Source organism: Mirounga leonina, unplaced genomic scaffold, assembly GCF_011800145.1.
Source record: "Mirounga leonina isolate KUSES-001 unplaced genomic scaffold, KU_Mleo_1.0 Mir_165, whole genome shotgun sequence".
Classification (NCBI taxonomy): Eukaryota; Metazoa; Chordata; class Mammalia; order Carnivora; family Phocidae; genus Mirounga; species Mirounga leonina.
The window spans coordinates 7,016,573-7,035,013 of NW_023270415.1; the positions used below are offsets into that span (position 1 = coordinate 7,016,573).

General features: G+C 38.1%; 1 protein-coding gene and 1 non-coding gene across 3 annotated transcripts in view; both read right to left on the minus strand.

Moving 5' to 3' along the window:
- ATP6V1H (ATPase H+ transporting V1 subunit H) overlaps positions 1-18,441 on the minus strand; it is a 138,256-nt gene that overhangs the window by 81,364 nt on the left and 38,451 nt on the right. For both annotated transcript variants that reach the window (XM_035011152.1, XM_035011151.1), the window contains exons 8-9: positions 11,144-11,241; positions 1,110-1,302 (exon numbers count right to left, since the gene is read on the minus strand). In XM_035011152.1, coding sequence (XP_034867043.1) covers positions 1,110-1,302; positions 11,144-11,241 — 291 coding nt within the window. The remainder of the gene's footprint in view (positions 1-1,109; positions 1,303-11,143; positions 11,242-18,441) is intronic.
- LOC118015458 lies at positions 6,459-6,562 on the minus strand. Its single transcript, XR_004680629.1, has one exon. It is a non-coding gene; the product is annotated as a U6 spliceosomal RNA (small nuclear RNA).

Below are 18,441 nucleotides of genomic sequence, written 5' to 3' on the forward strand. Positions count from 1 at the left end.
TATGGTGAGAGCTGTGAATTGTGTAAGATGTTGAATCACAGACCTGTACCTCTGAAACAAATAATACATTATATGTTAAAGAAAAAAAGAAGAAGATAGCAGGAAGGGAAAAATGAAGGGGGTGGAAACCAGAGGGGGAGATGAACCATGAGAGACTATGGACTCTGAGAAACAAACTGAGAGTTCTAGAGGGGAGGGGCTTGAGGGAATGGGTTAGCCTGGTGATAGGTATTAAAAGAGAGCATGTACTGAATGGAGCAATGGGTGTTATACGCAAACAATGAATCATGGAACACTACATCAAAAATTAACGGTGATTAACATAACATCATAAAATTTTTTTTTTAAAAAGTGAAAAGACAAAAAAAAAAAAAAAAAGACACTAGGTCAGCCAAGTCATCCCTCAGAAGCCCAATTAAATCCTAAGGTAACCAACAAAATGATCAACACACAACTGCTACAGCAAATACACTGGGTCTGGGCAACCGATTAACAATACTTTATTTCTACCAGCTGCCTGGTACAGCTGTGTTACAGCTGCCTGGCAGCCAGAAGACCTAGGATTCTGATTCTAACTCTTGTCCTCAACTCCCTCATCTGTTCAAGGGAGGAAGCTGACTTAAATATCACCCAAATTCTAATATCCTAATAGGACAACTTTACTAAACAATGATTATAGATCTTTGGAGTTGCCCCAGAAATACACTGCTCATCAGCAGATCCAGAATCTGAAATACAACTCTATACTAAAACAAGGGCCCCTTAAGAGAAAAACTTCCCTAAAAGTGTCTTGGAACACAATGCAACAAAAAGGGATTTCCTCTACATGAACATCATACAATTACATCTCCTGTAAGTCTATAACTCATATATTTTACCCACTTAAATGGTTTTTCCCCAAACCCACTCCCCCATGCCACAATACAAATTAGTGAGATTTTACTCTATGTTCACCAAAGCTCAGTAGTTTCATATCTACATGGAGAACAAGCAATTTTTTCCCAACTGCTAAAAGCTCCCAAATATACTTCACAGGGAAAATGCCTCACACACACACGCGCGCGCATGCACGCACATACACCATTAAAAAAACACCACAAAACACTTACACGGAATGCTGCAAGAATGATTCTTGTCACTTTCTCTTTGACAGATTCTTGAAGGATATCGGACAGGACAGGAATGATATTATAGCGTCGCAGGTGTTCACACATTTGAGGACTGAATGCCAGGAGCCATATTGAAAAAATCATTTGATACTGGAGTTGAAAGCCACACTTGTTACTCAAAACTCCCATGATGCTGAAAAGGAACACACATTAAGAAAACATTTACTAAACAGTGCAATAAGAAAAAATAATTACTTATTCTCTTTTTGCACTAATGGAACAAGTCTCTCTGAATTATGTCCTCAGTTTCTTTTCTGCCAGAAATAACAAGGTAGGCCCCTACTTATAGAGGGCCATTTCCAGCACAGCCTTACTTAAGTCTCTCTCCAAAAGTCACAGGACTTCAGCATTCAGCAGCACCTGCTGCCGAAAAGCAATGAGAAAGGAAACACAGACTTGCAATACGGCAGAAGAAATGGTAAGACAGACATAAAGAAGCTAAAATCAAAAGGACTTGGTAACACAAATAGATGTACAGCTTGATGAAGTCAGAAGGTATATCAAGATTTTTGAGTCTGGATAACCAAGAGGATCATTTATACCTTTAAAGATATTTAGGAACCTCACACAGAGAGAAGGGGATGAATTTGGAAAAAACCCATCATGAGTCTGAATTGGACACAGCCAATCTTTAACTTTGGGGGTTAAAACCTCAGAAGCTTCTAGGTGAACCTCCCACTTTACTGATACGGAAACTGGGAAAGCCATATGGAAATGAAAGAGGTTACGTCAACTAAGAAGACTAAGGAAATATCCCTGGGGAATGCCTACATTCAAACAAAAAAGAAGATAAAAAATGACCAGAGGCATTATGGGTAACTCAAAACACAACACAAAGAGTGAACCGTAATGTAAATATGGACCTTAGTTAATAAGAATATATCAATATTGGTTCATCCAGTGAAAGAAAGGTACCATACTAATGTAAGACGTTAATACGGGAAAACTATGGGACAAGTATATATGGGAATTCTGACTTCTGATTTTTCTGTAAACATAAAACTGCTCTTTAAAAAGTCTATTAATAGAGCTACCCTACAACCCAGCAATTGCACTACTGGATATTAACCCCAAAGATACAAATGTAGTGATCCAAAGGGGCACCTGCACCCCAATGTTTATAGCAGCAATGTCCACAATAGCCAAATTATGAAAAGAGCCCACATGTCCAACAACAGATGAATGGATAAAGAAGATGTGGTGTGTGTATATATATATACACACACACACACACACACACACAATAGAATATTATACAGCCATCAAAAACTGAAATCTTGCCATTTGCAACAACATGGATGGAACTAGAGGGTATTATGCTACGCAAAATAAGTCAATCAGAGAAAGACAATTACTATACGATCTTACCGAGATGTGGAATTTAAGAAACAAGGCAGAGGATCATAGGGGAAGAAAGGAAAAAATGAAACAACATGAAACCAGAGAGGGATACAAACCATAAGAGACTCTTAATCTTAGAAAACAAACTGAAGGTTGCTGCAGGGGAGGGGGGTGGGGGGATGGGGTAACTGGGTGATGGACATCGGGGAGGGTATGTGCCATGGTGAGCGCTGTGTATTGTGTAAGACTGATGAATCACAGACCTGTAACCCTGAAACAAGTAATACATTATATGTCAATAAAACTAATTTTTAGGGGCACCTGGGTGGCTCAGTCATTAAACGTCTGCCTTCGGCTCAGCTCATGATCCCAGGCTCCTGGGATCGAGCCCCGCATCGGGCTCCCTGCTCAGTGGGAAGCCTGCTTCTCCCTCTCCCACTCCCCCTGCTTGTGTTCTCTCTTTCGCGGTCTCTGTCAAATAAATAAAATCTTTAAAAAAAAAAACAATTTTTAAAAATAATAAAAAGTCTATTAATAAAAATAAATAAGATTTTTAAATCCAATTTTATAATCTACAACTACTAATTTAGTGGAAGGCTTATATTTGTGCCATTTCTCCATTTTTGTGATTTGTATACAGTTATAAATTTGCTGAACTGCCCTTCATTTTCTCATGCTTGATTTCTCCCTTACCTCTTTTCTACTTGGGGTTGTTATTTAAGACTTGCTTTTATTTAATATTGATGTCAGTGTTTCAAAAACTGTAAAATCAAGTCATTCTATGCTATTAATACCCTAGTACCTGGTTTCCTTTTGCTCTCTGATTGCTCCACTTATTAAGGTAAGCCTTCTACACTCTGCTTTGTGACGCCGTGGCTGAGACTTTAAGCCACAGTTCTGCTCTGCCAGCCAGCTCTGCCAACAGGAGCAGCCAAAGGCTGACTGCCAAGATGAAGGAAGAAGAGGCTTTGTCCTGTCGGCTTCCTGCCCCATGAGTATCACTCCAGCAACCTTCCTTCACCTCCACAGCAGCGACTGGGCTTTGCCGTGGCAGCGGCTGAATTCAGTCTGCAACGTGCTGGCCGAGCAGCCTCCCTGCACACGTTCGGAGAGAGCAGCACCAGCTATCTGGGTCCTTGACCTACGAGGCCCTTCCTCTGAGCTCAGGAACACAAGCCCTGGATTAAATCTCAGTTGAATACACATTCCTTGAAGCATGTAAACGTTCGTAATTCCAATCTCTTACCTTTGCTCCCCAACTTCAGGGGAAGCGTCTCCACCTGCTACCTCTCTTGACACTTGGGAGTTTTGTTTTCAGAAATCCAGTTAACAGTTCTTTATATTAAATGATCTCTGTTAACAAATCTGTAAATGTCCAGAGGGGTTATACAGAGCGCTGGACCAATATGCTATTGCTGAAACCAAGATAGAAAGATTTCAAAGGAAGTAGCAGTCAACAATGATGAACACTGCAGAGAAATCTCAGAGCGTTCAAAATCTGTCTACAATATATATGATTCTGTTGAAAAAATAACGAAGTCTTCTATATCCAAATATTAACTACAAGAAAAACTCTAATAAAGTTCCTATTTAACAGAAAAAGGAAGGGTTTCCCCTAGAGGCAGGAACCCTAACTCTGAAGAGAGTGGAGCATGAAAACATGCTAAGGGGTTACAAAGGACACAAAGGCCCAAGATAAACCTAAATACAGCAATTTAACAAATATTTATTGAAGATCTATATGGCAGGTACACTGCAAGGCCCGGGGGATTGCGGGGGGCAAATGGTGGGCAAAAACAGACACTGCCCATGTTCTCAAGGAACTCAGAATGCAGCGCAGTGGGAGGGAAGGATTCTCAAAGGAAGTGACCCTTGAGCTGAGACCTGAAGAATGAGTCAGTATCGAGCCCCATTTAAGTGTCCTTCTCAAACTGATGAGTTTAGTGTTATTTTTAATCATTGAAAAAGTTACTAAATGATGCTATAGAATCCTGAGTGCTACCTTTGTTAGCTATTTAATACTTTCCAACTAGATTATAATTTTTTTAAAGGAAAAGGACCATACGCTTCATGTATTCCCTATAATATATAGTACAACATTATGCAGAGAGCTCAAAAAATACAAATGGTCAAATCCAAAATTAGAAGGCCTTAAGGTTCATGAGCCAAAATAATTATTTAGTGTTCTATTTTGTTTTTAATTAAGGTTTTAAAAAAAATCAAGCCAATGAAGGGCATAGGGAGACAAAACAGCTGATTTACTGGCTGATTGACACACTTCTAGCTAACTGCTGCTCTTCAAACCCATGAGCACCTTGCACCTCATCACACAACGTCACCCAATAATGTAATGTTTTGATGCTTAAGATAAATCTTACCTTTCATTTACATACTACTTTCATTATATACTACTTCATACCTTCAAAAGACTTCAATGCCAATTGAATCTGTGGAGGCAATTATCCCAGAAAAGCTTCCTTTGCTTCAGTATTTAATGAATCAATGCTATCAGACTTTCTAGTGAAGTCAATATGCAAGACAATGTGAAGTATATTTTTGGTCTTACATAGGATATAAACATTTAGAAATAGTATTGTATCATTCACATAAAAGGCCTTTTCTTAAGATTTTATTATTTAGAAAGAAAGAGAGAGAGAGAAAGCACAAGTGGGAGGGGAGGGGAAGAGGGAGAAGAAGAGAGAGGATCTCAAGCAGACTCCCCGCTCGATCCCAGGACCCTGAGATCACGACCTAGGCTGAAATCAAGAGTCAGACGCTCATCCGACTGAGCCACCTAGGTGCCCCCACATAACAGACTTTTTAACAAAAAAAAAATTATATAGCTAAAAATGTTCTCGAGTTTTTAAAATAGCAGTTTTATTCCCTTCAAAAAGGCTATACTTGAGTTTCTTCCTCCTCACATAATTCCTGCTTGTGAGTTGAGGAATACCAAAAAGAAAGAAACAAAGGATATTTTCAATCCTAAACAAAAGAAATGTACACGTTTTGTTTCTTCAAAAATGAAAAGATTAAATGAGTTTTTTGATTGTGATACTATCAACAAGTTAACATACTATACCTTTATTTATACCTGCTCTCAATCTAAAGGTCTCTATTTTTTTATTACTGTTAATCTAATTAGCAGTCATTAGTATATCGAAACATATAGGTTGAACACGGAGTATTCTATTTTTTTTTTTTTTAAGATTTTATTTATTTATTTGACAGAGAGAGACACAGCGAGAGAGGGAACACAAGCAGGAGGAGGGGGAGAGGGGGAAGCAGGCTCCCCGCAGAGCAGGGAGCCCGATGTGAGACTCGATCCCGGGACTCCAGGATCATGACCTGAGCCGAAGGCAGTCGCTTAACCGACTGAGCCACCCAGGCGCCCAAACACGGAGTATTCTAAACTATATTTGTCCCTGCTCTTGTTGCTAAATTGAACAGTTAATACTGCTTCCTGTCCTCCAAAATACTAAGTGCCAGTAACTAGAAGAGCCGCATTTGGTTAACTTCAGTATACCTTAGGGTCCACTGGACCAAATTTTAGTATTTGAGTTTATTTTTTGAGCAATTCTATTTGTAGAAATTGCTGATTCATGACTTTTATTCTCTTTTCCAGATCTTCCAAAAAACAAAAAGGAAATTTTTTTGTGTGTGTAATAGAATGAAATTCAATTTATTTTGCAAGTACTATACAGGTCTATTGGATCTGCTCATAAACCTAAGATATATTATGGAATTTCAGTGATTTTATATTACCCATAATTTGAAGAATTATACCATTTTATTATCTGAGATATTATTTCATCATTATACATTCATTATTCCCAACTATGTTAAAAAAATGAAAGACTAAAATTATAAGAAAACTGGAGAATGATGAAATTGCCTAGGAAGACGATATAATAATGAAATAAATAATTATCCTTTCTTATTGTATTGCCCAAAATATTGCATCATTTTTACAAACTTGCATGTCATCTTTGCTCAGGGGCCATGCTATTTTTCTCTGTATTGTTCCATTTGTAGAATATGTGCTGCTGAAGCGAAGGTAAAAAGGCTGGAAACACCATCTCTGTAGTCTACCTTTAGATTTCTGTGCAATAAAAAATTAACATCATAGTCAATCCTGAAACCGCTATTCATAGAAAAGTCTGCCTACAAAGTGACCTTTGGCTGGCTTCTGGGTACCTGAGTGGTAAACAGTTCCCTACACTGATACAAAACTTTCCGTAAATGATAAAGGTGGCTCACTCTTCCTATATTGTATGCTCAAACAATATGCTTCTGTTTATACTGAACATGTGCTGTCCTTCTGGAGTCTGGAATTTTCCTGCATGCTAGGCAAAGGGTGCCTACCTGACAAATTTCCAATAAAAACCATGGGTGCAGAGTCTCTAGGGGGATGCCTGAGCAGAAAAATCACACAAATGTTGCCACATTTTTGCTGCTGGGGAAAAAGTATGCTGTGTGACCCCCACAGGAGGGATAGAACATAGGAAGCCTAACATGGATTCCTCCAGATCTATTGTGTCTCTGAAATAAATCCCAGCCATGAGAATGACTACATGCTGAGTCCCTTGAGTCCTTCTGCTGAGTCTCCTGACACTGTGTGAACACTGAAATTCAAAGAATTCAGAACTTTTTATTTTCCATCCATAATGGCAATTACTTGAGGAAGGCATTTCATAATTATGAGATGAATCAGAAGCTGAAAGCAGAGACAGCATTCTGTTCTCTAACAATGATGATGAAATTGGTCATGTAAGTGAAATCTCAAACTGTGGGTCTTCAGATGACTATCATAATTGCATTTTGTCAAACTCAAGAATCAGTAAGTGAAAATATATCTCTAAGGACAAAAAAAAGGAAATACAGTCTTTTCACTTATTTAGTTGTTCAACACGAAAGCCTTAAACACAGTATTTTGTAACAAGAACCCAGACCATTCCATTTTGCCAAAAGGACATGTGATGGTTTTCTTTCATCTTTCATGAAGTTTGTGCATCAAAATTCACTTACTACAGAAAGATTTACCATGAAAAAAATTTTTTTTTTCTTTGGGAGAGAGGGAGCACGCGAGCGGGGGAGAGGCAGAGGGAGTGGGAGAGAATCTCAAGCAGACTCCCTGCTGAACACGGAGCCTGACACAGGGCTCAATCTCACGACCCTGAAATAATGACCTGAGCCGAAATCAAGAGTCAGACGCTTAACCAGCTGAGCCACCCAGGCGCTCTAACCATGAAAAAATTCTTATTAGGATTTCTAATGGTTGTTTTTCACTATTTCTTTATTCATAATTCTATTAATTATACATAAAAGGGCCAAATGTATGTTTTCCAAAAGGTCCATGTGGCAAACTGTCATGGCTATTTTTCCTGACATACTGAAGGTTAAATAAGTATAAAAAGATCGAAATTTTGCATAAAACATATAAGACTACTAATTTACTGAGTCAACAGTAATTGAGTATTTCATTACAATTCTATGCAAGTCCTAAGAAGAGCCATTTGCAGAAGCAACCCAGCTGAGGCAGTTGCATGCAAATACTGGCTGAGGAGATCCCTCTGGCAGGTGTATCCCTACACTGGAGATGGAGACATCGGTCCAGCAGAGTCCAATGACATTGCATCAGGAGTCTTCAATCGACTCTTCTTGCTAGTTTCTGTATAGGTTCTCCAACAGATAAACAATGTCTTCACTAAACAAAAAGAGTATTTGGTTTAAGAGCAGTGATATCTCTCATTATGAATAAATAAGTTGGCTTTTTGGTTCAACATCTGCAAATCAATCAATGTGATACAATACATTAATAAAAGAAAGAACAAGAACCATATGACCCTCTCAATCGATGCAGAAAAAAAATTTGACAAAGTACAGCATCCTTTCTTGATCAAAACTCTTCAGAGTAGAGGGATAGAGGGTACATACCTCAATATCATAAAAGCCATCTAGGAAAAACCTACAGCGAATATCATTCTCAATTGGGGAAAACTGAGAGCTTTTCCCCTAAGGTCAGGAACGCGGCAGGGATGTCCACTACCACCACTGCTATTAACATAGTATTAGAAGTCCTAGCCACAGCAATCAGACAACAAAAAGAAATCAAAGGCATCCAAATCGGCAAAGAAGAAGTCAAACTCTCACTCTTTGCAGATGATATGATACTTTATGTGGAAAACCCAAAAGACTCCACCCCAAAACTGCTAAGACTCATACAGGAATTCAGTAAAGTGGCAGGATATAAAATCAATGCACAGAAATCAGTGGCATTCCTATACACCAACAACAAGACAGAAGAAAGAGAAATTAAGGAGTCGATCCCATTTACAATTGCACCCAAAACCATAAGATACCTAGGAATAAATCTAACCAAAGAGACAAAGGATCTGTACTCAGAAAACTATAAAATACTCATGAAAGAAACTAAGGAAGACACAAAGAAATGGAAAAACGTTCCATGCTCATGGATTGGAAGAACAAATATTGTGAAAATGTCTATGCTACCTAGAGCAATCTACACATTCAATGCAATCCCCATCAAAATACCATCCACTTTTTTCAAAGAAATGGAACAAATAATCCTAAAATTTGTATGGAACCAGAAAAGACCCCGCATAGCCAGAGGAATGTTGAAAAAGAAAAGCAAAGCTGGTGGCATCACAATTCTGGACTTCAAGCTCTATTACAAAACTGTAATTAATCATGAAGACAGTATGGTACTGGCACAATAACAGAAACATAGATCAATGGAACAAAATAGCCCAGAAATGGACCCTCAATTCTATGGTCAACTAATCTTCGACAAAGCAGGAAAGAATGTCCAGTGGATAAAAGACTCTTCAACAAACGGTGTTGGGAAAATTGGACAGCCACATGCAGAAGAATGAAACTGGACCATTTCCTTACACTACACACAAAAATAGACTCAAAATGGTTGGAAGATCTAAATGTGAGACAGGAGTCCATCAAAATCCTAAAGGAGAACACAGGCAGCAACCTCTTTGACCTCAGCCACAGCAACTTCTTCCTAGAAACATCACCAAAGGCAAGGGAAGCAAGGGCAAAAATGAACTACTGGGACTTCATCAAGATAAGAAGCTTTTGCACAGCAAAAGAAACAGTCAACAAAACCAAAAGACAACTGACAGAATGGGAGAAGATATTTGCAAATGACGTATCAGATAAAGGGCTAGTATCCAAAATCTATAAAGAACTTATCAAACTCAACACCCGAAGAAAAAATGATCCAATCAAGAAATGGGCAGAAGACATGAACAGACATTTTTCCAAAGAAGACATCCAAATGGCCAACAGACACATGAAAAAGTGCTCAACATCCCTCGGCATCAGGGAAATCCAAATCAAAACCTCATTGAGATACCACCTCACACCATGCAGAATGGCGAAAATTAACAAGTCAGGAAACAACAGATGTTGGCGGGGATGCGGAGAAAGGGGAACCCTCCTACACTGTTGGTGGGAATGCAAGCTGGTGCAGCCACTCTGGAAAACTGTATGGAGGTTCCTGAAAAAGTTGAAAATAGAGCTACCCTATGACCCAGCAATTGCACTACTGGGTATTTACCCCAAAGATACAAATGTAGTGATCTGAAGGGGCACCTGCACCCCGATGTTTATAGCAGCAATGTCCACAATAGCCAAACTGTGGAAAGAGCCAAGATGTCCATCAACAGATGAATGGATAAAGAAGATGTGGTATATATATACAATGGAATATTATGCAGCCATCAAAAGGAATGAAATCTTGCCATTTGCAACAACGTGGATGGAACTGGAGGGTATTATGCTGAGCAAAATAAGTCAATCAGAGAAAGACATGTATCATATGACCTCACTGATATGAGGAATTCTTAATCTCAGGAAAGAAACTGAGGGTTGCTGGAGTGGTGCAGGGGTGGGAGGGATGGGGTGGCTGAGTGATAGACATTGGGGACGGTATGTGCTATGGTGAGCGCTGTGAATTGTGTAAGACTGATGAATCACAGACCTGTACCTCTGAAACAAGTAATGCATTATAGGTTAAAAAAAAAAAAGAAGATAGCAGGAAGGGAAAAATGAAGGGGGGGAATCGGAGGGGGAGACGAACCATGAGACTATGGACTCAGAGAAACAAACTGAGGGTTCTAGAGGGGACGGGGGTTGGGGGATGGGTTAGCCTGGTGATGGGTATTAAAGAGGGCATGTTCTGCATGGAGCACTGGGTGTTATACGCAAACAATGAATCATGGAACACTACATCAAAAACTAATGATGTAATATATGGTGATTAACGTAACATAATAAAAAAAAAAAGATCTTTTCCTGTTGATTTTTGTCTACATTTACCACAAGATACTTTTATAATTGTTCTTCTATTCTGAATACCTAAAATTTGTTCTATCAAGTATTAGGCTTTTCGGAGTTCTTAACCTCTTAAGTAGCACAGGCCAAGTGAGGGAGAGGAGAAACATTCCATTTAGTAGTTACTGATTTCCATGAAGGTTAGCATAATCTAGACATGAAAAAAAAAATTTCTTTTAGATGATTAAATGTATTAATTTCTTTGAAAATGTCAAGGAGAGATGCTTTCAAATGTTATTCTACATTAAAAGCAAAAGGGCACTCACCAGTTTACCCCATCTGCTTCTACCCAGGCAAAGCGGTACTCATTGACCCGAAGCATCAGCTGCAGACACCCAGCAACACACTGCACATACTGAGAACTCTATGCAAGAAGAAGTACAAGGTTTTAAAACTGTAAAGCATTTAAAGACATGAGATCATGCACATACAAAAAGTCTGGATTTTTTTACTGAGTTTCTTATCATCAGAACATCCAAAAGTCCCTACTATTTTTTCAAAATCAATCTCCATTTTTATTTTTCTCTCTACCTTTTAGAAATGCAGTTGATTTTCTCTGCCAAATTAAACCTACATAGTTGAAGACTACTTAACACACAGGGAAATCAAGGAACAAAGTAACTATATCTTTGATAATGCCTTGATAAATGTTATCTTGCAATGTTTCATTTAGTCCTGAAGACAGGCACTACAGAGATAATACTGCTCTTCATAACTGCAGAAATATCAAAGAATGACAATAAAATTAAAAAGATAAAACTGTATGCTTTGAGACGAGCCTATATTTAAATGGTCTGAGGTGAGTCACTGAACCTTTCCAATACTCAATTTCTTTGTCCTTAAGATGGATGACGCCTCCAAGCATCCCAAAGGGGTACTGTTAGGATTAAGTAAAGTAATTCATTTAGCATACAGCTAGCCATTTTGTAGAAATTCAATAAATGGGAATTTAGAAATGTGTACATAAATATATATATATATATATATAGTGTACAAGAAGTCTAATTAAACATTTGAAAAAGACCTTTGCTCTATAATTTTTAACAACTATCAGTTCAATAGTACCGTTCTAGGGAAACTGTGGTTAAATCTGGAACCTGAAATAAACAGGAATAATATCCCCAGGAATAATGCAGGCACCTCCATTTTAGCAAAGCTAATAGCAACACCTAACCTGGGCTCTTCTCTAAATATTTACCATGAGCCTAAGATATATAAGAACAGAGAGACAAGAGGGATTTTCAGACTCTAGCCTTAAAGAACATGCTAATAAAATAAAATAAAATTAAATTAAAAAATAAAATAAAATAAAAAGAAGGAAAGAAAGAAAGAGAGAGAGAATCAAGAATGTTATAAAAATTCACAACACCTAATATATACGATGCTACTAGGCTCTGTGTTTTAACTCAAAGTTCGTTAAAACCTAACACTTCAAGGAAATTCTAGGCTTTCAACTACAAAAACACAATGATATAAGTACATTTGGTGGAATTATCAAAAGTTATCAAGAAAAGGTTATCTTAGATTTTACCTAGAAAGTAGTAAACATAGTTTCCCAAAAGCGCTATGTATCCAGTAATAAAATTTGCCTGGAAACTCAAAACATTAGCAGAAATGACCAAAGGAAAAAAGAAAAAAGTGAATTTTCAGCTCTAAAACAATCTTCCATAATGGAAAAAAAAAGTATGTTATTTTTTCCAATTAAGTCAGCAGGTAGCAATCCTTTGTGAAAGATGAATTCCATTTTTCTTGTTTAGAGAGAAAGCTTAAGCAAGATTTCTACATATAATGAATAAAAATGCAACCTAGGGCACTCTCTCCTCTTCCATTTATCATCAATTTCCTCTCAACGCAAAAATGTCTTGGTTCACTGGAAGCCTTTCTTTTCTGTGTCCATTTTACTATACTATGTTGAAATACTGGATACATTCCAAATATGGATTCTTCACGGTCATAGAGCTTCTGGATTCACATTATAAATGTGCTTATTAAAGATCCTGGTTCTAAAATTGCACTTGCACCTATTATACAATACATAATGAAGCAGTCCCAAACACCATTCCAGAAATCACTTTCAAAGTATATAGTGACAGCAACACTGGCAAATGATTGAATTACTGCCTTCAATTAAACAAAGTAAATTATATCACTTTATTATCTTTCACTCACATGTGTCCTATTACTCTCATATGTGAAATTACTCAACAATTTTTTTTCTAAATACACAGTCTTCAATCAAGCCAACAAGTCACCATCTCTACTCCCAGAGAAGGGTAATTCAGTACTGCTGGAGAAAATCATACAATCCTGCAAAGCCATCAAGCAACTCTGGTCTGTCCTCTCTGCCATTCCCCAGTCACCCACACTCACCACTACCCTCCTGTCCTACTCTCTTCCCTCACTCTCAGCAGTATGAGAAAATATACATACCACTAGTCAGAGATTGGCCAGCTGCAAACATCTCACCCCCCCACCCAAAACTGATCTACGCTTGTAGCCATTCTTGCCTCTCTCTCACCTAGGAGACCAGCAGACTTATTCCCGTCCACAACCCTCAGCTCCAGCAAAGTCTACATCCCATTCCTCCCGCATGATGTACCGTCTACCAGACCCCTCTCTACATCCGCAGTCTCTGTTTGATAGGCTTCCTCTCCACAGCCTCTATATATATTCAATCCTTTCCCACCTTAAAGCTGACCCTAAGCCCTGTACCAATCTCTGCATCTTTCTTCCTCCCAATACATGAAGGTTTCTTGAAGGAATTATCACCAAACTTTTACCTCTTTTGTATCTTATCACGCCATTAGTATGGCAAATTCTAGGATCACCACTGACTTTAAAATGCCAGTTCCAACAGTTACTTTCACCTGAGAACCAGACCTGTACCTCCAACTACTAACTGAACAGCTCTCCCCTGATTCTCTTTGCCATCTGAATTGACTCACCTGCTGCCAGGTTAACCTAGATCAATTGTTAGGTAAATTGTTAGATCAATTGTTAACTCCTCCACCATGAAAGAAAGGCAGCTGTATATAGTATGGTAGTAGTATAGTAGTACATAGTATATAACCATTAGGAACAAAGGTTCTGGAACCAGCCTGCCACACTCAGGCACTTACAAACTATGTGACCTTGAATGAGCTTCCTATCTATAAAATGGGGATAACAGGACAAATCCCATGGAATGTCGGTATAATTTCATCAGTTAATGTATGAAAGAGTTTTAAAGGTACCTGTCATACAATAGTCAAGAAATGTTTGCTGCTGCAACTACTACTGTATTCTGATTTCCCCAAATGGAATTAATCATTTCCATGTGCCACATATAAATCTCTATTTGTAAATCCCTTTGTGTGTGTGTGTGTGTGTGTGTGTTTGTGTCTCAGTCATCCCCATTCGACCAGAGAGCAAAAGAGGAGTCTTTCTTAATCTCAGCATTTGAGCATAGTCCCTGAAAAAAGAAAAGTATGTTATTTTTACTTATTTTAAAATATTTATTTATTAGAGAGAGAAAGCGGGAGGAGGGGCAGAGGGAGAGGGAGAGAAAATCTCAAGCAGACTCCCTGCTGAGCGCGGAGCCTGACATGGGGCTTGATCTCACAACCCTGAGATCATGACCTGAGCCGAAAGCAAGAGTCAGATGCTCAGGACTATTTGCGCATAGTCCCTGAAAAAAGAAAAAAAAAAAAACAACAACCCAGGACTTTAAAAATGTTTGTTTGCTAAATGAATAAATATTCATTCCACTTGGATTTTTTTTTTTTAAGATTTTATTTATTTATTTGCTCCACTTGGATTTTTTTTATCATGCCATTTGGCTTTATGAGGAAAAAAGTAAAACCTAAAGTTTTAAGATATATTTTGTCCAAGTGAAGTGATTTTTGTTTTCTGCCTAATAAGATACTATTTAAAAAAAAAAAAGACAAAATATAGAAGCCCCCTTATCCTTTCCCTTAAGCTCATTTCCACTTCCATGAGAATAATATAAAAATGTACTACTATCCTCCACACTGTTCAATGTAAACACAATCTTGATCTTTTCCTGCTGTAAATATTTCTCTTTTTGCTAGAATGTCCTATTCTTGAAATAGGAAATTATTCTTGAAATAGCTGTAATTGCTAATAGAAAATCCTGAAATCTCACAAGATTTCTAAGACAAACTGAACAAGAAGAGACTGACAGAGAAATAGTCTATCTTACATGACAATATCAAAAACTGACAAACTGATGAAGTAGTATTTGAGGTAATCAAACATTGCTCCTTCCAAACAGAAATGTCACAAGAAAGAATAAAATAAGGAAGAACATCTCTGTGCCTTCCCTTGAAGCTGTATACCGGAGCCTCACCTTTTCCAGCTGACCTCTCCCTGACTCCTATGCTCAGAACTCTGAAGGACATTGCCTATATGATCCAGCTTCTGGGTCCTAGACTTGACAAGTAGTATGGAACTTCATTAATATTTGTATACATGACGTTTATTGACCTTAATTTTACATGAAATTCTTTGTACGTATTTATGATAAAATATCCAATCAACGGGCACCTGGGTGGCACAGTCAGTTAAGCATCTGACTCTTGCTTTCGGCTCAGGTCATGATCTCAGGGTTGTGAGATCAAGCCCCATGTCAGGCTCCGCGCTCAGCAGGGAGTCTGCTTGAGATTTTCTCTCCCTCTCCCTCTGCCCCTCCTCCCGCTTTCTCTCTCTAATAAATAAATATTTTAAAATAAGTAAAAATAAAAATCTTTTTAAAAAATAGCCAATCAATATAGAATGGCATAAAATAAAACCTCCTTATCACCCCTCAGTACCACTGCTAAGATACAATCGCTATTAGTAGATCTGTGGAAACTGCAGATTCTATACGTTATATGTATATCTTTTTTAAAAAAATACAAATAAGATTATACTGTAACTTTCATTTGCAATTTTCTTTTTCCATTTAAGAAATCTTATACTCCATTCAACATTTATTGGGTTGCTTATATTATCTGGTATGCAGAAGGGACTTCACTTTATTTTCAAATATATCTGTAGCTAGAATCCAACCAAAGATGAAGAAGCCCATTTGCCCCTCCAGTTCTAGTACACTGTTTGACAACTACAACTCCAGACTGCCTGGACTGTCAGAAACTAGTAAGGGACATAAGGCCTCCATCATTTTAAGTTCTCAACTGGTCCCAGAAAGGTTCTACAAGTCTGTATTCAATATTCATTCAACAAATGTTTACTGAGTGACTGCTATGTGTAAGACGCTGTTCTTGCACTGGACACACAACCATGAACAAACAGACCTCAATCCCTTCCATCAGGGAGCTTACAGTCTAATGGAGAAAGAGGAAAAGCACACAAAAACAGCTAAATTACAGAGCGTACTGGAGTTACAAGTTCAATACAACAAAAATGCCATTAAGAAAGGGAAATAGGAAATGCAGAGAGGGAGACATGGGTGCTCGTTTAAGTAGGCTCCCTGGAGAGGGACTCACTGCTGAGGAGACAAGTGACAGAATGCCAGGAAAGGAAAAAAGTAAGCCATACAGCAATCAAGGGGAACAGCGTTAACGCTGCAGGATGGCAGATCCGGCGCCATGCACTGACAAATGCGGCCCTCCTTCCCGGGGCTGCCCTATGCCATGGGACTCCCTATCTTAATATTCTTCAATGGCTTCCCCCTGCCGAGGAAAAGTCCTAAAACCCTATGTGATAGCTAAGGCCCTGAATAACCTGGGCCGGCCTGCCTTACCTCCCCATTCTCCCTACGCCTGCACCCCTACAGCACCACTGTCTCTCCCTTGTCCGCCCAGGTTCTCCACACACTTCCCTCCAATGCAGGCACAGTCCTCATCCCTCCGCTTCCTCAGGAAGCCTAAGCAAACTGACCCCAGATGAGACCCCTCACTGCACACTCTAAAAGAACCTGTGCTTCTCTCTTACAAGCATTGCCAGAAGGGTACTAAAATAATCACAGCGTGTAATTACTTGTCTAATGCTGTCCTCCCTTAGACGAAGCCCTATGTAGGCAGGAGTCCTGCCCATCCCGTTCAGTGCTACGCTTTCACCACCATGAACTGTACCTGGTTAGTACTCAATACATATTTCTTGATTGAATGAACAAACAAAATAAAGACAAACTTCTTATCTTACACAAATTCCAAATGAATGGGGCTCTAACAGATACGGTTCCATAATTAAAAGTTTGGCCAAAATCTTTATCCTAATAACAATCCATACTGCAGAAATATATACAACATAGCACCATTATCCTATTTCTTTTAGGAGCCAAAATTAAATCTGTTTGGTAGTATGGATCTTATCTGATTGTCTAGTATTTTCTTTTAATTAATCTCAATTTGAAAACTAATATAAATTGCTAGTCAATTCTGGCTGTACCTTACTTATATCATCCTATTTTACTAGAAAATATTTATGTTAAAAGAGCTCACTTACACCAGATGATAATTTTCATTTAAATTACTAAAGTAGGGGTCCCTGGGTGGCTCAGTCGGTTGAGCAACTGCCTTCGGCTCAGGTCATGATCCTGAGATCCTGGGGTAGAGCCCTGCATCAGGTTCCCTGCTCAGCAGGGAGTCTGCTTCTCCCTCTCTCTCTGCTCCTCCCAACTCCCCACCCCCGTACTCGTGCTCTCCCTCTCTCTCTGTGAAATAAATAAAATCTTTTTTATAAATAAATAAATAAATAAATAAATAAATAAATAAATAAATAATAAATAAATTGCTTAAGCAATTCACTTCTCCATTAACAAAAAATCACCTGTATTTGGACTGACTTAATAACAACAACAAAATACATACATACAATAAAGATATTTTAGATACTCAATGCATTGTTTCCTAAATACTATTTGTTTAAATGTCATCCAACCAGAGTTCTTCCTTAAGGTAAAGGTTTTGTTTTTTCAGGAATCAAAATGTTATCTTCTAACCTTCACAACTAATCAAAAAACTGTCAAAAAAGAAATTAAAAATGTTTTATAAAAATAATTTACTAACACATATTTTTCAAAGCACTTTTAAAAAATTAAAATTAAAAATAAAAGGGAAATATTATGATACCCAATTTTTCAGATGAGTCTTAAAAAGGAGATATAATTTGTTGAAATTAAAATAGTGAGTTAATCTTGGATTGGCCCTAGGAATCCACTCTCTTCGTGGTTGAACTACAGTTGTCTGTGCTGCACCAGACATCCTGGGCTGAGAATTGGCCACAACATGCCCTCTCACTGCAGCAAACCTCACTGCTAAACTATTTTTACTTCTCAACACATTTAAAAGAAATTTTCCAGTGTTGCTGAAATGCAAACTCTCGTTATGTTATGGTGGAATAATCAGACCATAGGGAAAATAGCAACTGGTAAAATTTACCTTCGTGGCAAATATGATCTCAGAAATCTATATTCTGCAGAATTACAAAGTAATTCAAGAACTAAGGGATTAGAAAACAAGCAGGCAAAAGATAAAGATAAAAACTAGTGATACTGTACCAAAGTAAAACTGTTATAAAAACATTTATAGACATATTTTCAATATTCTCCTCATAATGCTGG